Genomic DNA, 25701 nt, shown 5'->3' on the forward strand with positions numbered 1-25701 from the left:
TTGAGACAGATTTTTTTCACATACAAGTTGGGGCAAAAAGGAAGGGGCTTATAAACAGGAACCTGAAAGGGGAACCAAGGGCATAAGGTGGGACCCAAATAAAGAGTGAAATAAATAGAGGGCAAAGTGTGGAGCAAGGAGACTGACAGACTATCACACAGTGATAGTGTGGGGTGGGCGCCATTAAAATCCCATTCCTTTATACAGATATACACTGGGCTAGGGGCACAGCACCCACTCCACCCTCTACACCTCAAGGAGGGCCTGTGGTGAGGACAGTGCCTTGGAGGAGTGGAAGCTCTCCCCAGGAAGGCCTGGCCCCAGAGGCTTGGTTAGTGTTGGAAAGCAAGAGGAAGAGACTGAGGTCCAAAAGGACAACCTGGGGCCCACACAGGAGACCCCTCTCAGCACAGCCCTCATCCGATAGATGAGGAAGGGTGGCACTCTGGGGTGGAGCCTGGCGCCTTCTTTCATCTTGGACAAAATCAGATCCCAAAGGACACCCAGCCTGGGCCGTGTGAAACTCAGGACGGCAGCTATGTCAGAAGTTGAGAATGGGGCATGAGCAGAAACCCCAGAGGCCATCCTTGAGGGACGATTCCTGGGGAAAGGGCCATTAGCACCACCAGGCTCCAGGAAGATGAAAGAGGCCAAGACTCAGAGCCTCTAAAGGGAGGCTGGGGGCTGCCTGTAGAGACAAAGGGGAGGCAGCTGGTTAGGGCAGTGTCCCACTCTAGCCCCAATTCCCCCCTTCTCTTCTCAGAGGAGCCACTATTTCCACAGGACTGTGGGCTTTGACACAACTCAAACTGACAGGTAAGTAGATCATGGGGGTGGGGTGGGTAGAGGGGTATTTTCTGGGGCAAGGACACCGGGTATCTGCATTCCTACCTAGAGCACAAACGGCCCTGGTCCTTACCTCAGCCCCACTGCCTGGCCCCGCTCCCTGCCACTGTACAGCCAGGGCGAGGCCAGGTGGGATCATACGAAGACCTTGGCTAGGGCGTCAGCACCAGCACTGGCAATGAGTGCCTTGCTGGGATGGCAGGCCACCGCATGGATGGCCTCCTCATGCTTCTTGCGGTGGGCCGTGATCTCCTGCACACAGGTCTTGTTGTCTAGGCTCCATAAACGCAGAGAACAGTCATGACCTGCACAGGTGTGGAGCAGAGGAGGCTGTCTCAGCCCAGACCTGGGGCTTGAACCCTTCACCTGGCCTCATGGAAAGTCCTAGGGGCAGGAGCAGCTCAGCTCTCTTCCTGTGGCTCTGCCCTAAGGAGAGCCTTTCTGTCTCCATCCTGTCCACCATTCTGCTAACCACCGAGCATATTTAAGGACTCTGGGAGGAATGCTACACACAACAGGCAGCTCTAGGCCTGCAGGGAGACTGAGCAAGAACAGCTCGAAGCGGTAGGGTGTGGCCTAGCCAGCCCAAGGTCCTGGGTTCTATCCCCAGTACAAGGAAAAAATGAAAACAGCAGATCCTAGCTCCAGGTAATAGGCTAAACAACATGGCTTAAGGAGGGGGAGCCTTCCAGGTATAGGAATGGCCAACAGGGCCTGGAGCAGGCAGGTAATGAGGAATAATGGCTTCAGGGAACTGAGGACAGAAGTGACACCAGCAGAGCTGCCTAGGCTAGGCCTTTGCTGGGAGCCTCAGGCTCTGCTCCTCAAGTCAGAAAGCTCCCGGGACTCAGCCTAGAAAGCAGACCCTCAGATCTTAAGTTGCTATCAGGACTGGGTCTAACACCACCGGGAGGGAGACCTGGGGTGTGGTTGCTCAGTACATGCATCATCAGGCAGAGAAAGCTGTGATTCACTCCGAGCCTCCCCACAGCCTCCACTACCACTGCCTGGACAGCTACAGGCACATGTGCACACACTGCAGCTGACACTGGCTTGCGGGATCTATCCACCCATTCTAGAGTAGATGGCTGCTGAGCCTGTATCTGAAAGCAGAGATGGATCGAGTACTCAAACTCTGAGCCCATCAACGCATGCCTGCAACACAAGAACCCTCTCACCCCCACCCAGGCAGAGCCAATGAGAGTCACTGAGGCTGAGGCAAGAACGCTGAGTGAGGTTGCCTGCCATGGCTGTAGCCCCTCCCCTTTGCCTCCAACCCTCCAGAGGAAGGAACATCTAGAGGCGCCCAACTTACTTCCTGACATCAAGAACACGCCATTTGGGTCCACAGCTAGGCAAGTGACGGCGTCCAGGTGAGCCACCATGGAATGCACAGATTTACCTGGAGGGAGGACAGAGAGTGGCTGGGAGTCCCCACAACGACTTGCCTTACCTGGGATCTGAGGGGCTAGGAGCAGGGAGTCTGAGAGCCTATAAGGTAGACACCAGGACTTGGTAATCTGAACATACTCTGCCCTTGGTTCCATGCCCCCCAGACCCCCAAAATACACAATGGCGAGACAACCAAGGCTGGGCCTCACCTGTCCGATTGTCCAGGAACCGGATGCCTCTGTCGTCGTGTGCGGTGATGGTCAGAGGCTGGTTTGGGTGACTCACCACCTGGTTGATCTGTGTTGGGCCTGGAGGGTCAGTGGGAGGAAGGGGAGAGGACTGAACATGAAAGCAGGACTGGACAGAGGCAGGAGGGGCAGGCCACTTCTGCAATTGAGGACATGCTACCTAACCCTCATGTCAAGCTGGCTGGCTACCACTGAGCCTTGTTTCCTTCCTGCTTGTGGCATATGGGTAATATTGTCATCATCTACCTGATGGCTAGGTCCCCAGAACCACAGGAAGAACCGGGGTCCTATGGACATTCAAACCCCACTCTTATTGGCCTGTCTGGCCAAGGGCCCTCACCGCTGCTCCCTCGGGACTCCAACGTGAGAAGGGCGCTGCCAGCTTCCACATCATAAAGAACGGTATCACCAGAACGAAAGGAGGCCACGACATGGGCAGGCTCGGTGCTGGTGAAGGCCACTGAGGTGGGAATCCCGTGTTCTGAGAGCACAGAGGAAGAGAGAAAGCTACTTAGAGGGCCAGTCCTGCCCTGTGGCTGGGGGCCCTCCTTAGGAGCCACCAGGGTCATGGGCTCTGTATCCTGCTGGTGAGACACTGGGGTCAAAACTCACCTCCAGACGTGGGGAAGGTACAGAGGCAGCTTGGACCACTGCTGCTAGGATCCCAGATTCGGACGGTGCCATCGGCAGAGCAGGATGCTAGGCGTTGGGAGGTGGGACTGAAGGCTAGACCCCACACAGCATCCCCATGGCCTTCCAGGACATGGCTCAGCACACTTGGGTCTGGGCAGGCCAGGAGGAAATAGACTGTCAGGGAACCAGCTACAACAAATGGCCCGAGGGCGGCATCTCTGCTGGATCCTGGTGACTGTCCGCTGCCCACAAGCTCCTCTGATTCTAAGGCTCAGGAGCAACTCAAGAGCTTAGAAAATTAGGCTTCCACGTTCACCGTCTCTCCAGGGCCAGCTAAGGCCAGCAGCTCAGGGCACCAGTGGAGGGAAAGGCTGCCTCTTTGCTGCTCAAAGGACCTTCTGTGGTCTCTCTAGCTGGTGACTCCACATGGTTCTGGGTCAAGTCCAGCTGACACCTGAAGTATGGCAGTTCACTGAGGACTGATGCCTGACTTTCCCAGATGACTGCTATTGTGACAGGAAGTACAACTCTATATTCTGTCACAACAAATTTAGCACAAGGCCATGCTCAAGAATAAAACAGCACCCAGGAGGCAGAGGCAGGAGGATCTCTGTGAGTTTAAGGCTAACTTGGTCTACACAAAGATTTCCAGGATGGCTAGGATACCATAGTGAGATCCTGTCTTTAAAGGGGGCAGGGTGGGGGTGGAGAAATGGCTCAGTGGGTAAGAGCATTTGCTTTTATGCTAGGCTTGGTTCCCACATCTACACAATGGCACGCGTCTATCTGCAACACAAATACATGTGAAAAGACTTCACCGAGCAACAAGAAGCTAGGCAAGGACACTGAGTGGGAGGAGAACTGAGATTTCTTCACATATGGCCAGCAATGGTGGTGGCACACACCTTTAGTTCCAACCATCAGGAGGGAGGCAGAGGCAGGAGGAGCTTGAGGACAACCTGGTGTCAGAGCTCCAGGACAGACAGGGATACACAGAGAGACTGTCTCAGAGCTCATCATGAGGCTGCCTCACTGAGCTCTGCCCGTCTCTGCCCCTGAGTACTGGGGTTAAAGGTGTGCATGACCACATGCGGCCTATAAGACATTTAAAAATGTACTTACAGAACTTTTTCTTAAGATACAGTGTGATCACACTCTTTCCCTCCCCAGGTCTTCCCAGACTCTCTACCTCCTTACTTACTCTCCTGCCCAACCAACTCCATATTCTTGCTCTCTAAAACACTAAGACTACAGCAGAAGATTAAAAAAGGGGCTGGAGAGATGGCTCAGTGGTTAGAGCACTGACTGCTCTTCCAGAGGTCCTGAGTTCAAAGCCCAGCAACCACATGGTGGCTCACAACCATCTGTAATGGGATCTGATGCCCCCTTCTGGTGTGTCTGAAGACAGCTACAGTGTGCTCATATAAATAAAATAAATACATCTTAAAAAAAAAAAAAAAAGAAACATAAAATTCACCCCAACAACATGGAGTCTATTTTGTGTTGTCCAACCACTCCTGGGCATGAGGCCTGCCCTGAAGTGTCACCGACAGACCCCGTAGCACTGGGTCAGGAACAACTGATTTCCCTTCCTCAGCAGGAATCAACTGCAAATAGCTTCTTGTGAGGGTGGGACTTGGTGTCCATTTCTCCTAGTGAAAGACTTTTGTTTGTTGGTTCTTTTTCAAGACTGGGTTTCTCTGTCCTAGAATGCACTTTGTAGCAGAGGCTGCTGGCCTTGATTAAAGGTGTGTGCTACCACTGCTGGGTAAAACACTTCTTTAAAACAGACTTAAAAACTGGCCTTAAGACAGAGCAAGACCTTGTTTCAAAATGGAATAAAACAAAGATACAGGAGTTAATACAAAACAAGGAACTCAGGATGGTAAAAAACACTCAAGAACACGGGTGAGGGTGTTCCCAAGTCAGTGTTACCTTCTACTCACCTCATATTCACCCATCTACCTGCCCACTCACCAGCTCATCTGTCCAGCCCACACCCCACCCCACCCAGACAAGGTTGGTGTACAGTCCTGGCCACTCTGGACCAGGCTGGCCTCAAGCTCAATCCTTCTGCCTCTGCCTCCCAAGTGCTGGGATTAAAGTCTTGCACTTTTACTTACTTATATGCGTATTTGTTTATTTATTTATTCGTGCATCCATGCATGCATCTGTGTGTGTGTGTGTGAGTGCTCGCGTGCGCATGTATGCAGGAAGCCAACTCACGGCAGGAAAAGTCACCTCATGGTGCTGGCTTTCTCCTACCATGTGGATTCTGGGGACTGAACTCTGATCATCAGTGGTGGTGGCAAGGTCCCTTTACCTGCTAAGCCATCTTGCAAGTCCAATGTAGTGTGTTCTTTTGAGACGAGACCTTTCTATGCAGACCAGGCTGACCAGGACCTTAAAATCCCCTGCCTCAGACTCCTGAGCACTAAGACTATCATTTCCTCTAACTTTTTCTTGGGGTGGAGAAGATTTTTCCCCCAATAGGGATTCACGATGTCCAGACAGTAGCTTGGCTGATCTGTGGCATGGCAGACCTGAAACCCAACACATAATCAAGCTGGTCTTGACCTTGTGACTGTGGTTATCTCTCCTGCCAATTCTGCTCCATTACAAAACAAACCTGCATTATTTTTTTTTGACACTATGTAGCTCTAGCTGGCCTAGAATTTGCTATGGAAACCAGGCTACCTTGAACTCAGAGCTTTGTTTGCTTCTGCCTCCTGAGGGCTGGGATTAAAGATTTATGGCTTGTTGTTTTGTTTGGTATGTTTGTTCGGTTTCATGTAGTCCAGGCTGGCCTCAAACTCCCTATGAATTCTGATCCACTCAGTTCATGTGGTACTGGGATGGACCCAGGGCTTTACTCTACCTACCGATCCCCATCTCCAGCTCCTCCACTAACTCTTAAAGGCTAAAGGACAAAGCCTAAACTCCCTGCCATTTATGATCCTACCAATGCCTCTCAGCTCATCTTCTGTTTCTAACAAATCCATGACCTATAGTAAGACCTTAGCTGGTCTGCAACATAGTCCAAGCTGACCAAGCCCATTCTGGCCCTGACTCAGGCTAGCCTCTGCTTCTCCAAAAGCCAGCTCAAGCTGACCCTCAAATGCAGCCCAACTCTCCCTTCACTGGTATGACTCCTGCCTCATTTCCCTCTGCCCCACCTACTAATGTTAAACCGGACTAGGAACCCAGAGCTGGGACAAGAGGAGGAGTGGGCAGGGTCTGTCCTCACCGTAGCCATCATATGGGTCCATGTTGAGGTCAGGAATCCTCCAGCTGTGGATTCTGGCATCAGCCCCACCACTGTAGCAGTACTCACTGCTGCTGCCCATGGTGACGGCCAGCACAGGGCCCCTGTGGGGTAAGGGGTAGGTGATGCAAGGCGGCTAGGGCTCAGGCCTCCCTGTTCTTAGGAACCTGGCATTTCTCCTAGCTTTTAGTTTACTTTGGTTTTTGTTTTTCAAGACAGGATTTCTCTCTGTAGCCTTGGCTGTCCTGGAACTCTCTCTGTAGACCAGGCTGGCCTTGAACTCAGAGATCTGCCTGCCTCTGCCTCCCAAGTATTGGGATTCAAGATGTGTGCCACCATGCCTGGCTCTCCTAGCTATTTTTAAACACCATTTAAATGTATTTACTGTCATATATCACAATGCACATGTGGAAATTAGAGGACAACTTTCTGGAGTTGGCTCTCTCCTCCTACCACATGAGTCCTGGGAACCAAACTTATGTTGTCAAGCTTAGCATCTTTACCCACTGGGCTCTCCCATCAGTCAGTCTTCTTTCCTAGGGTTATTTTAAGGATGCCATGGGGAATTTGGCATCTCTGCTCTGGGAGCCTCAGTGAAACCACAATGGGAACCACGATGTCCCCTGAGTAAGGGGTGTACCCAAGACTCCACTGTACAGAGGTCTCCAGGGCAGCAGGCAGCAGCCCAGTCTATGCTGCAGGGTTGCAGGGCTTAGAGCAGGCTCAGCATCTCCCTACCTGTGAGCTCGGAAAGCATGAATTGGCTCCACATCCAGTGCAGCATTTCTGTGGGGAAAAAGGAATCCCGTCACTAGGACCTCAGATCCTAAGGCCCCCCCCCCCCGCACCCTCCAGGGTGGCACCCTTACTTCTTGGCTGTAACTGCCTTCTGCAGGTTCCACAGTTTGAGTGTGCCATCCTCAGAGGCAGTAAGCAGTGCTGACTGGCTGTGGTGAAAGGCCAGGGAGCGGATGCCATCGTAGTGTGAGCGGAGGGTAAACTTGGGGTTCCATGTCTTCTTGAAAGCGTCTTTGCTGTCAGACAGCTAGGGATGGGGAGCTGCCTCAGTGTCCTCTTGGACGTCCCAGCACTCACACAGACACTGACAACCACCCCGTCTAGACTGGAACTGACTGGCCCCAGCTTGACATTTCTTTCTGTGTGCCTCAGAAGAGCCCTTCACACATACTCAGAAGGTTTAAGCAGCAAAGGAGGCTCTGGAGAGGCATGGGGAACCTGACTCTTTGGGGCCTCACAGTTCAGAGGCCCCTGGGAAGGAGAGGTGGGTCTTTCCTAAACACACAGAAACAGAAATTCTTGAGTATGAGGAAGGGACACCTAGGCACCCCAGCCTCCTCTGCAGGGACCAAGAGGCGAGTAGAGACAGCAAGGCTGGGGCACACAAAATTCAGAAGCATGCTACACAAGAGGAAGCCAGAAAGGTCAATGGCAGGCAGAACAGTGGGTCCCATTTAGAAACTGGCAATTCCTTTTATCCTAAGCATAGCCTCAGGGTAATGGGAAGCCAGATGAGGCTGCAGAGCAGTGGAATGACAGTTGGTTCCGGCCTGAGGCTGGGATGGGGAAAGTCAGAATTAACTGCAGAGATAGGTAGTGAAGCTACACAGTCCCAAGGAACAACCCCTGACTGACTTGGGAAACAGGTTTGGGGAACAGAGCCTTCAGACCCTGGGAAAGACGCTCTGAGAGCACGTGCTCTGCAATGTGAAGCTGCTCACTGAGTGGAAGGCCAGGTTTGGGAGACGCCATGAGCTGTCAGGAAAGCCTCAGCACCCCAGACCCCCTTCACCTGTGCTCAGCTGGAGTGCCCACCATGGTTCTTAGGAACCAGATTTGTGCTCAAGTGGGCTGCCCTCTTTCTGAAGGGCCTCTGTGGAACAGGTTGAGGAACCATGCACTATAATCCCAGGTAGATCCTGCCCAGCCTTCTACAGTCTCCACATCTCCAACCTCGCTGGGGTCAGTAACCTGACCTTCTGTCCAAACCTACCCCTGAAAGTCCCAGTGACCCACCCAAGGTGCAGAGCACAGAATGCCTGTCACGAGGGGAGCACGGCTGCCAATCATCTCCCCACATCCCCAGAGAGGGAGGGCATGAAGTGAAGACCTTGCACCTTGGTGAGGTCTTTCCCAGGCACCCTCTAGTCAGGCACGATGTGTTGGAGCTGCCCACCGGGGCTGTGGAATGTCTCTCACAGTCCTCACAGGAAAAGGACAGAACCCAGGCCTGTCACATGGTCAGAGTTGAGCCAAGAACCGATGGGGCATCCCAACAACTTACATCACAGCTGAGGTCGTTGTCATTGGTGACGGTGAGATCTGCCAAGTCCCCCAGGCTCACCTCCCCGCCCCCGATAGTGTCCATGATGAAGACGTCTGAGGAGAAGCCAAAGGAACCTGGTAGGGGGGAGGGGTGGGCGGGGAGACAGGGCCAAGGAAAGAGAAAGAGGCAGAGAGAGGCGGAAAGGATGAGGAGCAAGGAAGAGAGGTAGGAAGACAGGATCAAGAATCGCAGCTGGAAAGGAAGACAGGGACAGACAGACAGACAGACAAGGGAGGACAGACAAAAAGAGAGGGAGACAGACAGACAGACGACCTTTTGGGACAGGGAGGCTGCAGACTGGAGGCTGGGCCTTACCTCTGAGGACACAGAAGCCCCAGGCTTAGCTCTGCAGCCTCCCTCTGTCATGGACCCCAAGGGACTGAAGTGTGGGGCTGGAGATTACCTTCATGAGGCCGGGGCTGGGGTGTGCCAGGAGGTGGGACAGTCACTTTCGGGGGCAGGCCATCTACATCCCGGAGGTCAGCAAGAATTCCCTGGAGTTTGACCCGACGGCTTTCTGCATAGAAGAGGAATGAGCAAGAGTTGCCCACCAGTTCTAGCCAATCTCTCAGGGAAGCCCCTCACTACCGACACCTTTCCTGCAACAGTGGAAGCTGTAAAGATCTGACCCCAGGAAGGGACAGACTGAGGAGACAGACTGGCAGAGAGGTGGCAGGCAAATCCTGGCCCTGCCCTAGACCCAGTAAACCTCAAGGCCCTTCTGGTCAGGAGTCACAAGACAGGAAGACAGCCATCCCCCTCTTCACCATAAGTTTTCATCCTGTCCTTTGCTTGAGCTAGACAGGCACTGGTCACCTCCTGTGAGGACCGGAGCTTGACTTCTGGCAGAGCTGCCTGAATACAGCTTGCAGGGACTTTCCAGGGAAGAGTAAGGGCCTGGCTCTGACTTGGGGCTTGAGCTATCCTTGACCCACCACAGGAAGTATATCCGTCCGGGCAGAGCCCTGGACAGGAAGCAGCTGAAGTATGCAGGGTCAGATTTTGCCCTGGCCAGGCCTCTCAGTCCTCAACTTACCCAACTCATGGGGGTTCCCCTCTGAAGCACAACGTCGAGGATCTGGAGACCCCTCTCCATCCTCTCCTGAGCCCAGGAAATCAAACTCATTGATGGCATCTTCCGAGTCATCTTCTTCATCCTCGTCCTCCATTTCAGGTACTAGGGCCTTGGATGGGAGCTGGGACGGGAAGAGAAGTGGGGAGAGGGGTTGGAGTCCAGAAATCAAACCCACCTGGTTCCCAGAAAGAGAAGCCATCAGCTCATTTTCCAAAGCCTAGATCTAAACACTGTGTGGTGGGCGCTCCTCTACCTACAGCACATGGCTCTCAGGAGGTCATGATACAACCCCTTGGGGTAGACAGACACACAATTGCAGGCAGATGAACAGAAGCCCGTATCTCCACTCTGGGCATAAAACTACAGCAACAACACACTTGTCACCAAGCAGTGTGTTGAGCATGAGCATCAATCAGTGACTCGTGGAGGAGCTTTCAGACACGGCTTCACGGTGCCCACAGCCCTGTGAACAGTGACGCAAATTGCAGCCCCTTCCCCATCCTATGTGTGTGGGAGCAAAGCTAAGCAGAATAAAGCCAATTGCCCCAGGTCCCCAAATGCAAACTGGGCCCAAACCTTGGGCAGCACCAACAGACAGTGGCACCCACAACTGACTCCCCAGGGTGGAACAAGGTCTGGATCTAGGCGCCCATAGGGCACGGGGACAAGTCCAGTGAACACGGCAGGTCTCAACGATATTCAACAGTCAGCGACAAGAAGGGTGTGATGGCTCATGCCTGAACTAGTACGCAGGAAGCTGAGGCAGAAGAGTGGCTAGGAGCTCTGGGTTAGCCTCAACTACAGTATGGTACCTTGCCTCAAAAGCAAATAAACGAGCTGAAGTTGGGCGACAGAGTGCTTGCCTGGCAAGTGTTAAAGTCCTGGTTTTGCGCGCCAGAACCACAGACAACAAAATCAAACTAAAGCGAAGACTGCCGTCTGCTGTGCGTAGCTAAGAGAATGTGAGGCCACTTCCCAGAGAAAACGGCATTCGGACTTTTTAAAGTCCTGAGAGGCTGAGGAGATGGCTCAGGTGACAGAGATTGCCAAGCAAGTAAGCATCAGGCCACAAGTTCAATCCCCAATATCCTTATAGAAAGGTGGTTATGGCAGCACAAACTTCCAATCCAGTGCTGGGGAGAGGAAAACAGGACTTCTGAGGCTTGCTAGTCAGCCAGACTGGAGACTTATCAGCAAGCCCAGGTCCAGTGAGAGACTTGTCTGTCTCAATAAAACAAGGTAAGCTGGGTATGGTGGTGTAGGCCTTTAATCACAGCACCCAGGATGCAGAGGCAGGAGGCTATCTCTAAGCTTCAGGCCATCTTGGTCTATATTCCAAACTCCAGGATAATCTAGGACTACATAGAGAAACCCTGTGTCAAAACCACAATAAATACACCATGATAGCCATCACTGGTCAACTTGATTACATTTGGGCTTCACTAAAACTTAAATACTGGGCACACCTGTGAGGAAATATCCTTAATTAAATTTTTTGAGGCGGGAAGACCCACCTTTAAATCTGGGCCACACCTGCTGACTGTTTATAAAAAAGGATGTGGAAGAAGGAAGCTTGCTCTCTGCCTGTTGGCAATCTTTAGCAAGCCCGTTCCTTCAGCAGCATTGGTGCTACTTCTCCAGGAGTCTGGCATATACTGAAGACCAGCTGAAACATATGCTGACTTCAGCAGATACTAAAGACCATATACGGAGACACCAAGCCTTGTAGACTGAAAAACTACTAGATTTTCCGGCCTTTCATTGGGGAACAGTTACTGCTGGACAATCTGGAACACAGCCTATAATCAATCTACCTTCCTACGTATAGATTTATTCCACTAGTTCTCTTCCTCCAGAGAACCCTGACTAATATATGCATACATACACGGATACATATGTGCATACATACATATATACATACGTACATAAAACACTCAAAATGAAAACAAATAAACAAAACAAGAAACCACAGGACAGATAGGTCTTAAGCAGACTTCCTGTCTCCAGATGAAGTCGCTCGCGCCTGCACATGCGCACACGCACGCGCGCACACACACACACACACACACACACACACACACACACAAAGAAAAGATAGTCCTAAGTAGGGGTTGGGAGGAGCAGAGGACTCCAGCTTCTGACCAGTCCACATACTCAAAGATGCCTTTTATCCTTTTCCCTCCTTCAGGTTCCAGGTGTGTATTTTGCTCTCATCAGAACCCCATCAGGACAGGGCCCTGTCTAAGTCATGCAATGCTAGAAACCCTAGAGAAAGAGTGAAAGCCAAGCCCCGCCCCCAACCCGTACCCTAAGGGGTGGTCAAGGTTTGAAGAAGGGAACCCAGAGGCTCTGGAAGCTGACAAAACAGATGGTCCCAGGAGACCCAGGGCAAAGCAGAGAAGGGGTGACTGAAGGGAGTGGGAAAGAGCCACAGAAGCTACTGGGAAAGTGGGGTTCAGGGAAACCCGAGGTCTTCCCCACAACTGGTGTCTCTGCTTCTACTTCAGCACATCCTACAGGTGGCCAACCCCCCCCCCCCCCCGCCACTACTGATCCACTTGTGGTCTAGATCTGTGCCTTCTTGTCCCATACCTGCTCAGAGTTGGGCTGTGAAGGGCTCAGCTGATGCTCAATAAGGCAACTAAGTCCATGACCAAGGACAAAATTCCGAAGGAAAAACGAAGAGCCCAGAAGTACCGAGCCCAAAAAGTAAATGACACTGGGTGCTCTGGGTGCTGGGAGCCAGATGTGAGGACATGCTGATAAGATAGGAGCTGCCCCACGGTCAGTGTCCACAACAGCAGACCAGAATATGCCCCAGGTCATTCTGACCCCCCAGAAGTCACCCAGGCCTGGGTCCAGACAAATTTATTTCATTTACAAATCTTTACTGAGGGCCTGTGCTTAACACCCTTTTCAGGATTTGGGTACAGACAGCAAGAGTCACAGGAAAAAAATTCAACTTAGGGTTGAGGGACAGACTAGCTGAACAACGACAGCCTACGTGGGGTCAGGGCACTGAGCTGGCCTGCAGGACCATAAATGGGAGGGTGGGGTGGGGTACTATCTGGGCCAGGGCAGAGGAGAGTAGTGGAAGGCTCACCCTCACACGCTGCTTCTTATGTTGCACACTGTCCAGTTCATCATCTTCATCGCTGTCTTCGTCCTCGCAGTTCTGCAGGAAGGGTATCTGCTCCAGTACGGAGCCACCCAGGCGCTCCTTGCCATCTTTGCCAGCTGCATTCCTGCCAAGACAGGGAAGTAGACAAGAGAGAGATTGCCAGGTGACAGAACCCAGAGAGGAGACACTCCAGACACAGCTGAGCTCCTAAGCCCCAAGAAGCCTTGGCTTTGAGCGTGCACAGCCTCCTATCAAGTCTGCCGTGTACCATCATCCCTGGAACCCTTGTATAGGCCTAAGGCTGCACCTCCCACAACACTGAGTTCCAACTGTGGTCACACGCAAGCCCCCAACCTGAACATTCCTGCCCCACGTGTGGCCAAATCAGATATGAGCCGGCTAAGAAGATATCCCTGCCCAGCAGTTCCCTGCCCTAATCAGCCAGAGGCAGCAGCCACTTGTAACACTCAGTCACCTCCAACTCTTCAACCGTCAACTAACACGGACATGGAGAGCCTTGTCCCACCATATAGGCAGTCTCCTCCGCTGCCTGTCTCCCTGGAAGCCAGACCCCAATACCAAGCGTAGGTGGCACAGACAGACTCAGATGCCCTTGCTTCCTTACAGACTCCTGCCCTCTCTCCCGCCGTCCACTGTCACACCAGAGCTGTGACCTGCCAAGACAGTTACTGCTTCCCATGGAAATCAATTTCAAAACACTTTCTTTTGAGGACTTCCTCCTTCCACACCCACCTTTGCCTCCTCACTGGCTGATTCCTCCTTTAGCTCTTTTTGCCATCTCTTGCTGAAGAGCCCCCAGGCTGTGCAGTTCGATCCCTTCCAAACACAGCACTGTGCTGGTAAACTAGACATCTTTAGGGCTCTTCATAGGGCACACAGCACCTTCCCCTTCACACTGCTGCACAACTGCTGATCCAGCTCCTGCTATTTCCCTCGGGTTCCTGACCTCAGGAGATGCCTCCATTCCTCACAGTTCCTTCTCTCCCCCTACCTCTAAGTCTTTTATAAGAGCACATTTCTTACCTGTCCATTGCTAAGGTCCAACAGCCCTGGCCTCCCTGCTTCCTCAACCTTTCCTTGAAGCAAACTGAGATGTCAAATGATGTACCTCTGCTGGAAATCACTGGCTTCCCACAGCCCTGTGGGTAAGCATCCACTGTTTATCGTGGCCTAGGAGGTGCTCTGTGATCTGCCTCCTGAGATCTGGCCTCACCACAGACCACAGGCCACAAGACTCATGTGTTCACTGCAGCAACCATGCCACAGTCTCCCGCTTACCACACACATTGAGCCCTCTGTCTCCAGTACTTCCCCTGCCCAGAGACTCTTTCCTGCTACTCTCTGGCCAAATGCCACCCCCACAAAGTGGTCCTCCCTTCCAGCCACCAAGAGAGGCACTACTTCTGTTACTTTTTCTTTATTTATTTTTTAAGACGGGGTCTTATGTAGCCCAGGCTGGCCTCAAATGTGTTCTGTAGCAAAGAGTAACCGTGAATTTCTGACCTTCCTGAATCTACCTTCTGAGTACCAGGATTCCAGGCATGAGCTGTTTTCCATGTCTGGTTTATACAGTAATGGAAATGGAAACCAGGGCTTCGTGCCCGCCTTGTCCTCCTCCTCCTTTTTGGCTAGGCCTGTCTCTAACCCCTGGGCTCAAGCAACTCCTGCCTCTGCCTCTTGAGTAGCTGTAATCCCAGGGACATGCATAGTACCTGGCAGTGTCCTGTCACTCCCCACACTCTTCACTGCACCTAGCAACACCTAATGACTTTTCTGCTTCTGAGGGGTACCAACCACAGATGGGAAGATGAACAAAATGAGCCCCTAAGACAAGGGTGGAGACCTCACGTTTTTATCCTCTGCAGCCAATCCCTCCCTCACCCTGTCCTCCCCACAAGAAAAAGAGACCACGTGACAATCTGAGGGAAAGCACACAACACACAGCGAAGGGCTGGCAGAAGAGCGGGGAGCACCTGACTTCCTGCCCAGGCTTCCCCAGGGGAAGGAAGAACAAAGTTCCTGATGAACCAGGGTCTCACCTCTTGATCTGTTCCTCGATCTGTTTTACCAGCAGAGACTCGCCACCGCTAAGTCCCCCAGGGCCTGGTGAAGCCCTGGGGGCCCCCTCGGCAGGTTCACCGGCCCCATTGTTGAGTTCCAGCGAACGGCCCAGAAGGGAACGCACACGCTTGGACCGCATGTCCAGGATGGTATCTGTGTAGCCCACCTCTTCTAGGTACCTGTAGGAGTAGAGCCGGGGCAGGTAACACATGAATTGAGCTGCTCCTGACTGCCATGGCCACGCAGAAGCCAGCAGCCTTCTGAGGGACCACCAAAAAGAGCAGAGGGCAGTTGTTCGGAAGCAACCCCTGAGCAGCAGCTTGGCTTCTGATACTTATCAATGGAAGCCCGGGTCCCCATGCACGCTGCTATGTATGGCACACGGTGTCCCCAACATGTAGGGGAGAGCCCACGTGCAGGAACAGCCCGATGTCCACTGATGGACGCTAGGCAGAAGGTGACAAAGGCAGAGTGCCACAGAGAGATGGCTATGACCGGCAGCAGTGAACATGGCGGGTGCGCCATGTTCCCATGTGATTCCGGGTTATAAATGGGAAGAGTGTGATGGTGTGTGTCTCACACACACACACACACACCCTCGTGCTTGCTTCCTGGATGCCTAGAAGACAGACATAAACTGAGCAACAGTGACCTCTGCAGGGGAGGACACAGGACACAAGAGTACACTGTTTGTTCTGCAGTACTGGGGACGGACCCCAGGGCCTTGAGCATGCGAGGCAAGCGCTCTACCGCTGCGCTACATCTGCAGCCTGTGGTCTACTTACTTCTACACCTGAGCATTTATTACGTCTGCAACTTAAAAACTGAAGCCAGCTGAGACTGGCCTAAAGGAAAAAAAAAAGAAGAGAAGATCAAAAAGTCAGTCACGGGTACCTGTGGCTTCCACAGCTAAGGGACAACACTGCAGCTCTGCTGCAGGACCCTTTGGACGCCTGTGCCCTTTGCTTGTCCTGCCTCTGCAGTGCCTGTGTGGCCCAGCCTCTTATTCCCCAGGGGACAAAAGAAGTAGAGAAGCCTAGCAATCTGGAAAGTGGGCTCTAGGGGTGACTGTGGCCCCTCCACGCATCCATCAGATGGTCTCAGTACCAATGAGAAGCAGGGGCAAGCCAGCAGTTAGAGTACAGGTACTGGGGTACCAGAGGACAGGGAGACAGGCGTAGTTCCAGGCCCATGCTCCCATTATGTTGGCTTCACAGCCCTCTGGGGTCCTTTGTGCCCAGTGGTTTGCAGACACTGAGCTGAAGACAGTGAAGGTGGGCTTCCGGAGTGAGGCCTGTCACTCATCTTAGACACAACACCTCAGGATGAAGATCTCTGGCTTTCCGGCGGGGTGCCTGTTACATAGTGGTGATCTTTGTGGTGCTGTGGATGGACTCCAGGGCCTGGTTCACAGTAACTAAGGGCTCAGCCCTTAAGCCACACACTCCACTCCATTAAGTTCTTAACATTATATAACCTAGCTAATCTATATGTGGGATTTGACAATACCTAGTAAAAGCATTAAAAACCACAAGGACAGTTTTTAAAAAAGAGTTCCGGCTCTTACACAGCATGGAGTTCACAACTTGAGGGACTCAGGGTACCTCTCCAAGTATAAAGACTGACAGAAAGATGCGAATGTCAACAGGGCCACATGTCCTCAAAATAAGATTATTTACTTCTCAGACACCCTAAAATGCCAAAATCCGTACAGTAATAAAATCCAGATTCAGTTAGAGGCTGGTGGCCCACTGATTCTCTGAGGCCTTTCTCCAGTCAGAAGGCAGGACAGCTCACCTCAGAGGGCAGGCGGGTAGAGCTTACCTTCTCTGTGGAGTCCACGCACCCAGGTACTACTACTCAATAATTTAACCTCACTTAAAATATTATTCCCCAACTTTACTCTTTTAAAAGGAAATATAAGATAGGCATATAGGGTCAAGTTTGGAGTATGTGTGTGGTAGGGGTGCCCCTGCTGCAAGCCTTCCCTCTATTTCCCTCTGGGTGACAAGTCATTTAGGCTCTGGGTGTAATTCTGATAGTCCATGTCCCAGTGGAGACAGGAAGGAAGGTCTGTGGATTCCTTGGGCCTATCTCCTGAGCCAAGTATGTTGTCAAGTCTCACACCCCATCCTGCCCCTCCCCTCCATCACTCACTGTCGCAGAAGCTGTCGCCCCTCCTTCCACACCAGTGGGCTGTTCTCCAGTGTGACTGATTCTACAGGGCCATTGGAGACTAGAGAGAGAGAAGAGGAGGCTGTCTCAGTCAGGGCAGACACTCTCCTATCTCCCCTCCATCTTCTCACACCAGGTCTGAATGGCCTGTGCCCTCTCCACCCACACTCCCGCTCCTGGAAGCTCTCCTCACTGTTAGGCTCTGACTGGCCCCTGCCAACCACAGCCAAGCATAGCAGAGCTGTGCCTCCACATGCACGGCTGGCTGCTGCTTCTTATTCGAGTGGGTAGTCTGGCTCTAGAAAAGGCTGGAGTTGAATCAGCTCTGCGCTTCCTGAAGGAGCTGTGCTTCCCATGCTGAGAATGGAGGGCAGTGGCTATAAATTTCACTTCTCTGGCTGAGGTGAGTTTGGCTGGAAACCAGCTCTGTGCACTGCACATCAGGTACCCACTGGACATCTACCCATAAGGCCGGGCTAGATGCCTGGGCCACCCCAGTCAAGAGCTTACATCTTGGTAGAAGCATGGCACGAAATGAAGACCTCCCTTAGCCCTGTAGGCGAGAACTCCACAGAACCCTGGGACCGAGCTCCAAACCCCACTGGCACAACCTCACACACACTGGGTCCACCTGACCAGACAGCAGTGCTTCACCTGAAAACACTCCCTCACCCCACAGACATCTGCTCCTCCTTCCAAAAGCTTAAGCCGCCATAGCCATAGAACAAACGCACATCTATGGCGCTCTCGGCTGTGCCCCGCTCTGTGACAGGAAGCCAGCACCTCACCTATCAATCTGGGGGGCAGTGGTAAACGACTAACTCACAACCCAGTGCAAACACCTCTTCAGTGGCGTTTTTCCTACACTTTTCACAGCACACTATAAATGGTTACACTCACTCTGACAGAAGGATCATGTCCTTGGGAGGACAGCAGGATGGCAGACAGGTAAGGCTGGACACAGTCTGACACAGGACTGGCAGAAAGAGACCCTGAGGATGCAAGTCTATCCGCCCACCCCACGACCATCTGCAATACGCCAAGCAGCTGCTGTGCTGGGGGTTGTGAGGGAGGATGCAAGGATGGGTACCTTGTTCTGACAGGTCTGCCTTCTTCTCCCCCTGACTCAGGTCTGTACCAAACTTCAGTTTATGATATTTGGCCCTAAAAGAACAAACAGCAAATGAGTAGAAGAGGCAAGCACACAGGGTAAGAGAGCACCGTGGGAAGCCCAGGGCCTACTTCACTAGCTCCCGGACCTACAAAATCAGCTCTAGGATTCTCAAAGTTGCCTCCCTCCTCCTGAAGCCTTAGTTCCTTCCCAGAACCACAGCCAGCAACACCAGCAGACTAAGGCAAAGATAAGCAAGGCAGCTGCTGTCTAGAACTGGAGTACACAGTAGGTCTGCCGAAGCCCTAATGCTGTTACTGGCATCTGAATCACACCTGCTACAAGTTGCTTCACACTCTTGTAGGGATGATGGCAAGAGGACAGACAGTAGAGAAACTTCCTTTGCTGGCAAAGTAGTAGTTAGCAGCCCGCCACCCTGTCAGAACAGTGACCCCTCCAGCAGGGGCAGGGCTCACCTCTCCTGCTTCAGTGCATACTCCAGCATCTTGATCCGCCGCACCAGGTCCGTCTTTAGATTCTCTTGGCCTTTCCTTTCGCCCTGGAGGAAAGCCACCTGAGCCTGGGACAGAAAAGAAAGAAGGACAGGTTCAGGGCTGCCTTCCTCTTCATTCAAGCACAGTTTCAGCCCCTCCCCTGCAGCGATGCCAGAGTTCAGTGAGAAGAAATGACATGCTGGACCCATCTCCAGGGTCTCTAGCTATGTTACTCATCAAAGAGCTCAGTCTATAATCTCAGCATTTGGGAGGCTGAGGCCGAGGGATTGCTGTGAGTTCAAGTCCAGTATGAGCTAAGACTCTATGTTTAAAAAAAAAAAAAAAAAAGCGGAGGAGTTACCTTTAACCCATGAAGTTCAAACAGGGACAGCAGGGCCTGACTTGGCTGTAGCCTTCTGAGGAGTTAGGTCATGGTGTTGGGGTGTTAAGTATTAACAGCCCAGGACTCTTCCCTCCCCCCAATCAGCTGCTGTCCCTGTGGTTGCTGGTGGAGGTGGTGTCCCACTATTCCTTCAGAGCATCTGTTGCTAGGAAGCGTAGGAAGCTACTTCTGGCACTCAGGGACAAGAGTAGGAGGCTGGGCTCAGCTCCCACTGCAATGCAGAAGAAGCTGTTTGAAGCTTTGTACTGCCCAAGGCATGAAATGTGCCACAGACATGGCCTACAGTTCCTGTCAAGCTCTCCTGTCTGTCTGCTAGCTTAGGCTGCCCCAGTAGGCTCCAATCTGTCAACATGTCATTTAGAGACGCTGGACCAGCTGCCTTAAGGCACAATCCTATGGCTCCCCAATCATGTTTGAAGGCCTCTACCAAAACCCTGAGCCTGGCGCTCTTGCTGGCTTTCTCAGAACTGCTTCACTGTTCCAGTCCAAGGCAGCCTAAGAGCCAGGTCTGGCTCTGCTGCTGGTTTGCTTCAGACACTAAGTTCATGGGGTTTTCCTCTAAGAGAATGGAGCACTGTGGGCACTGTCCAGTGTGCATGACAGCTGCTGTCTCAGTCCCTGCCTTTGCCTCTCTTCATTTTCTCTCCCTGTCCACTAATTCAAAAGCCCAGCTAGTCAAGGGGACCTAATCCTTGAACCAACCAAAAAAAAAAAAAAAAAAAAACCTATCATCAGGAAGAGAGCTTGGGAAGCCAGGCCCTTGCAGATAGATGTCTGTCTTCATGGGCCCTATTTTCTGAACATCACAGATCTACTTAAGTGCTTCCAGGGCTCCCCCAAAAGCTCACAGGCTGACCTAAACAGCTCCAGGCAGTATTCAGATGTCCAGCAATGCTGTTCTTTGTGCTAGCAGGGCCCTGACCTATCTGCCCTGTCCTTGTGCCCCAGGCTTGCTCTCTCTCCTCTCCATTTTAACTCGGGGCTAACAGAGAACTGAGGCTGATCAGAAGCAGCTAGCTGAGGGAGGGAGAGTTGTAAGCAGAAGACAGACAACAAGGCAGACTGAAGATACTCTTAAAACTTGCATCATGGCTGCATCAGAATGTGAACGAGGATTAGTGAACAAAGTAGGCTGAGAGGACCATGGCCACCTACACGAACAAGATGTCGACTGGAGGAGCACAGAGAATCCACAGAAGAAAACTACAACCAGGTGTGCAGGTTACAATGTCATTACAGCTACAATCTGGAGAACCAAGTGTGAATTTAGCAAAGCTCAAAGAAGAGGCACCCTATAAAAGGGGTAGATACAGAAACCCTGGGGCTGGGCTGAACTTGTTAGCACAGCATGCATGAAGTCCTAAATTTGATTTCCAGTACCACAAAAACTTTGGGATGGTGGCATTAATAGCCAATATCATGTGAATAAAAAAAAGCAATGAAAACATCTTTAAAGCCCAGGAGAACCGAGATGACGGAGTGGAGCCTCATCAACACCCTCTATTCTGATGTCCTCTTCTCACTTCTTCCAGAGAGGAAGGAGAACCAGGAAGATGTGACTGAAGCGTCTTGGGTCAGTGCATCCCAGGAAGTGGGGCACCACAAGGGTGAACTTGGAGCTGGAAGTGGCCCGCCCTCCATCCACAGGATTCCAACACCCTGGGTTCTGACTCGGGGCTGCTGTCTCTCCCAGGCTGCTCCTCTCTAAGGCAAAGTCCTGAACACAAAGCCACTCCTGCTGCAGACCTCCCATTCAGTGTGTGGCTGGACTACAGCTCACACAGCTCCTGGCAGGGAGAGCTTCCACAGGAGGCTGCACAGCCCTTCTTCCTCAATGTCTCATCTATCCTCTCCATCTCAAGAACATCAGGTCAGACCCCCCGCAAGGACTCCCTTCTCAGAAGCACACAACAGAACCCCACAATCAACTTTTTGCATGTTCGCAGTTGTCTGCAGTCTCCTGAGTAAAGCAGTTCTGCTGGTCTAGAAGCTTCTGAGGGGCAGGAGCCATATCTGCTCCTCAGAAACCACTCAAGCCACCCAGCCCAACACATTTTCACTGATTATCACAGTGCACCTCCACCTCTTCTTTGCTCTGATCTCTGGAGTTTCTTGGCCAGCCCTCTTCCGGCTGGTGTCCTGGGCACTGACTGCACAGTGGGCCTCATATCAAAAGCAGCCAGGGCCAGCTCCTCAGTACTAACACTGCGCAGTCATGAGGGTCTCATGGAAGTTACCCTTCAGAAGGTATGAGTTAGGAAGCAAGGTGGGTGAGAAGAGATGGTGCTTGTGATATGTGTCGGCGCACATCCATTACAAAGGATGGTAATGGTGCAGGATTGTAATTCTAGCTGAGGCACAAGGATTGTGAGTTCAAGGCCATCCTAAAATACAGAGTAAAGACCTGACTCAAAAAAAAAAAAAAAAAAAACACCCCAAAAAGGGGCCAGATGAGGTAGTGAGTACCTTTAATTCTAGCACTCGGGAGCCAGAGGTATTGGGGGTGGGGGACGAGCCAAGGGGAATTTCAGGACAATCTACTATGAAGTTCCAATACAGCCATAGCTACACAGCAAGATCCTGCCTCAAAAATAAGGAAGCGGGCTGGAGAGATGGCTCAGCAGTTAATAGAGGTCCTGAGTTCAAATCCCAACACCCACACGGTAGCTCACAACCATCTGTAATGGAATCTGATGCCTTGTCTGGTCTGTCTGAAGACAGCTACAGTATACTCATACATTAAATGAATAAATAAATCTTAAAAAAAATAAGGAAGCAAAGAAAGAAAGAGAGAAAAGAAAAAGAATGGACGATGCCAGCTGCCAAGCCTGCTGCTTGAGTCCCATCTCAAGGTCAACATGGTGGGAGAGAATCAACTCCTGCAGTTTGTCATCTGATCTCACAACAGTGCGCACTAATCCCAACACTCAGGGGCAGGTGGAGCTCTGTGAGTTCAAGGCCAGCTTGTTCTACATAGTGAGCGCCAGGACTACATTGTGAGATCTTGTCTTGAAACAATAAAATAAATAAAATAAAAATAAATGTAAAAATTCTTTTGACAGAGTGATCATTTTACAAACACACTTACGTCACTCTCTCACAGGATAAACACTTCCAGCAAAGCCATATTGTGTGTTATGTGTGAACACACATGTGAAAACACTGTTCCTCAGGACCCTCCACTTTGTTTTTGAGGCAGGCCCATGACTAGCTCCAGCCAGAGCTAGCTCTCTCTCACTTGTGCTCTCTTTTCTCTCCTCCCCTTCCTTCTCTCTCATGGTGGGTCCGGTAACCAGCCAGTGAGCACCAGGAACATGCCATACTGGATTACACACGTGTGTCACCAAGCCCGGCTTTCTCGTGTGGGCTCCAGGGGACCAAACTCAAGTCCTCAGCCTTCACTGCACGTACTTCACCAGCTGAGGCACTCGAGGTCTCAAAACCATTTTGAGCAGGGGAAAGGTAGAAATAATCCTGAAAATCCGTTAACAAGCATCAAAATAAATAAGTTATGGCATAAATACCAAAGGGAATACTACCCAAGTTATCAAAAATAAATCCTCTCTGTGTTGATGGGGAGAAGGAACTAAAATGCATGACTTACGAATGTGGAACATGGTATATTCTAGCACATTCTGGGCAAGTGTATACACACTCACAGACCTTGATGTTTGACTTATAATGTAACAAAAGCATGAGGTTGATGATGTTGGAGCCTTATGGGGTATTACTCTCTGTGAGTTCCACAGACGTTACACATCTCTCATCACAGCACACACCCAAAGTCTGAGTGGAGTCTGGGCTACACAGCAAGCACCGTACAGTGGATGCTGTCCAGTACGGGGTCAGGCTCCAGAGGCCAGGATTTAGCCCCACTCTGCTGTGAGGGCTTGGGTGACCTGGTGAGGCCTCTAAGCTTCCCTAGAGACATTTCTCACCTGTGCTCAGTGTCAGGGAAAAGACACAGGTGAGTACTGCCACCACTACTGTGATCTGCAGTATCTCCCTCCCTGCTTATTAAAAAAGAGAGGAAGGGATTCCACTTCCCCTCTCAGAATGCCACAAGAATTAAATGATAGCATGTATCATAATACTTAATACAGTGTCAGGCGCATAATATGCCCTGAATAAATAGCAGCTGCTGTCATGACTGCTGAGTGAGGTAATGACACTGGCCCTGCCTACATAATGGGGTATTGAGAAGATCTGATGAGATGTATGCTGGGAAAGAGCCCGACTTAGAGTTGGGCTCACCACAAGGAGCACTTACATAAGGACTTCTCTCTCAAGGATGGGAGATACATACACAAAAGTCAAACTCGCTTGGCATTTATCCCACGGACAAAAGTTGAGTCCATCAGTTATTTGGGGCCCTATTTGAATCTGACAGGAAAGAGCACATTGGAAATAGAAAGATGGGTGGCCAGAAACCAAGCACTGCCTGCTTTTGTTAATAACGTCCCAGCCTAGGAACCATCCCTGAAGGCCTTGAAGTGTTCGCCTTTCTGATTCCCTGCATCTGAAAGGCCACTATCCACAAGCAGCGCCTTGCTCAAGGTCACAGAGCCCAGCCCAACTCCTGCTCCACGAGCCACCAAGTGCCTTTACAGGACCTTACCCAAACACTTCTCTCATGGAGTCCTCAGTCTTTTCCCCTTACTCATCGCCCAAAGACACCTCCATTCCTCTCCACTGTGTGCATCACAGGCGCCCGTTCAGGGTTTTCTATCATCTTCCATACCGGAACCCTAATCCCTTCAAGCACCCTAACTGTCGCTTCCCATTCTCGAGCTCTCCTAAAGTATGTCCTCTGCCCTCTCTGTGATTCCACCCAAACGATCCCTCCCCTGCATTGTGGCCACACACGCCCAAAGTGTCCTTCTTGGACAGGAGGCCACACTATCCTGGGACACCTCCCATCAAGCTTCCTCCCACCCTCAGAAGCCCTCACACAGCCACCTTTCAATTGCTCCAGGACAGCCACTCCCCCAAGGTACCCCTTCCCAGCTTCCAGTCTTTCTCTCTTCACTCCCTGCACCCAGTGGATGTTAAGAGTGTGTCACCCCACTAGACACCTAGTCCATCCCACCCTGACAGCCTGCATCTGGTTAGGATCCGGGGGCGGGTGTGGCATATTTATTCGCCCAGACCCCATCCACTTTCTCGGCACTCTGTCCCCGAGGACCCCCGAGTCTCATCGCTCAGACTCTCTGGCCTTGGGCCCGTCACTCCCACTCGCGGCTCCCGGCCGACTCGACCCGGCTCAGCGCCTCTGACCGATCCGCACCCGCGGCCCGCCCCGAGACCCCGGGGACCCCGCCGCCGGCCGGTCGCCGTCCCTGCCCGCCCCCTCCTGGCCGTCCCGGCGGCCATTGCTCCAAGATGGCGGCGGCGGCGGCGGGTGAGGCGAGGCCGGGCCGGGCAGGGCTGGGGCGGGGGGCGCGGGAGGGCAGCGGCGGCGCTCACCTGCAGCTCGGCGCGCTCGGCCTCCCAGCGGGCCTTCTCGGCTTCGAAGCGTGCCCACTCGTGTTGGATAAAGTGCAGGATCCCAGGCAGGCTGAGGGGCTCCGGGCCCGCCGTGGGGCCGGGGCTGCCTCCGCCGCCACCTCCTTTACCCACCGGGCCCGGCCCTGGAGCTGGGCTGGAGGCCGGGGCCGCAGCCGTCGGGTTGGGGGCCGTGCCCGAGCCCAGAGGGCGGCAGGAGGAGGCGGCCGATGCGACCGCGGCGGCCGCTCGCTCCTCCATCATGGAGGCCCCGGGGCCGGCCCGCGCGCCCGCTGTGCCTCGCGCGCCTGCGCGGACGCGCAGCTTCGCACACACCCCCGCCTCGTGCGCGCGGGCGCGTGCGCTGGGCGGGCGAGGGGGGGCGGAGGCGAGCACAGGGCTGGGCACGAGCCTCGCCCACCGGGGTCGACCCTGGTGGTGCGCGCCACTAGGGTTGCTGACAGGCAGGGGGAGGGGGAAGGGCTGCCTCAATATAGGCAAAGGACCCAGGGTCCCTCGCAATTGTGTCCTTTGCGGGAGTGACACCAGACCAGATTTTTTTTCTGCCTTCTCCCCGATGTCAGTACTATCCCTTCCAGGTGCAAATACGTCCCCATGTCTTTCACTTACTAAAAGGAAAAAAAAAAAAAAGACCTGGTGTGGAGTGGGCTCTGTCCTGAGGAAGTCGGTTGTCATAGTAACCCTATCCAATCTGGAGGCCCCTCCAGCCCCTTCCTATTTTGCATATGTGGAGTCCCAAACCTCTCCTATCATTGCACTAGGAGGAGGTTGCTAAGGTAACCCAAGTCCCTGGTGGTTCTTCTGACCCTATCCTCATCAGTTACTATAGCAACCTCCCCTCACCTAGTGCTCAGGTAGCAAAAAGACCCATCCCCAAAGACATTTCTGCCCCACTCCTCCCCCAGCCAACCCAGCTGGCATTACCATGGTAACCATCTCCCCTTCCCATATGGGAGGTCCATGGACAAACCAACCAGGTGTTTTTATTTAGAAGGCAAGTGCTGCCG

At 52.5% G+C, this 25701-nt stretch overlaps 2 protein-coding genes across 4 annotated transcripts in view; one reads left to right on the plus strand and one right to left on the minus strand.

Moving 5' to 3' along the window:
• Nucleotides 1-24954, minus strand: STRN4 (striatin 4). 2 transcript variants are annotated; one of them, XM_080909077.1, is made up of 18 exons: nucleotides 24656-24954; nucleotides 18769-18872; nucleotides 18272-18345; nucleotides 17164-17242; nucleotides 14985-15185; nucleotides 12907-13048; nucleotides 9765-9924; nucleotides 9132-9245; nucleotides 8687-8781; nucleotides 7254-7429; nucleotides 7123-7170; nucleotides 6367-6488; nucleotides 3099-3269; nucleotides 2827-2967; nucleotides 2448-2546; nucleotides 2162-2248; nucleotides 920-1151; nucleotides 1-688 (listed from the first exon to the last, which is right to left on the minus strand). In XM_080909077.1, exons 1-17 carry the CDS (start codon nucleotides 24935-24937, stop codon nucleotides 982-984), a joined length of 2265 nt encoding a protein of 754 aa, XP_080765203.1. In that variant the 5' UTR covers nucleotides 24938-24954; the 3' UTR covers nucleotides 1-688; nucleotides 920-981. The 2 variants fall into 2 exon arrangements, with proteins under 2 accessions (XP_080765203.1, XP_080765202.1); XM_080909076.1 differs by having other exon boundaries at nucleotides 8687-8802.
• The window catches only part of FKRP (fukutin related protein), a 6681-nt gene continuing 5539 nt past the window's right edge, over nucleotides 24560-25701 (plus strand). The window contains exon 1 of one of the 2 annotated variants that reach the window (XM_080909078.1): nucleotides 24560-24590. The gene's annotated coding sequence lies outside the window, so the exon portion shown is untranslated. The remainder of the gene's footprint in view (nucleotides 24591-25701) is intronic. The other variant, XM_080909079.1, reaches the window with a different exon arrangement.

The sequence above is a fragment of the Micromys minutus genome (genome assembly GCF_963924665.1).
Source record: "Micromys minutus genome assembly, chromosome: 32".
Taxonomy (NCBI): Eukaryota; Metazoa; Chordata; class Mammalia; order Rodentia; family Muridae; genus Micromys; species Micromys minutus.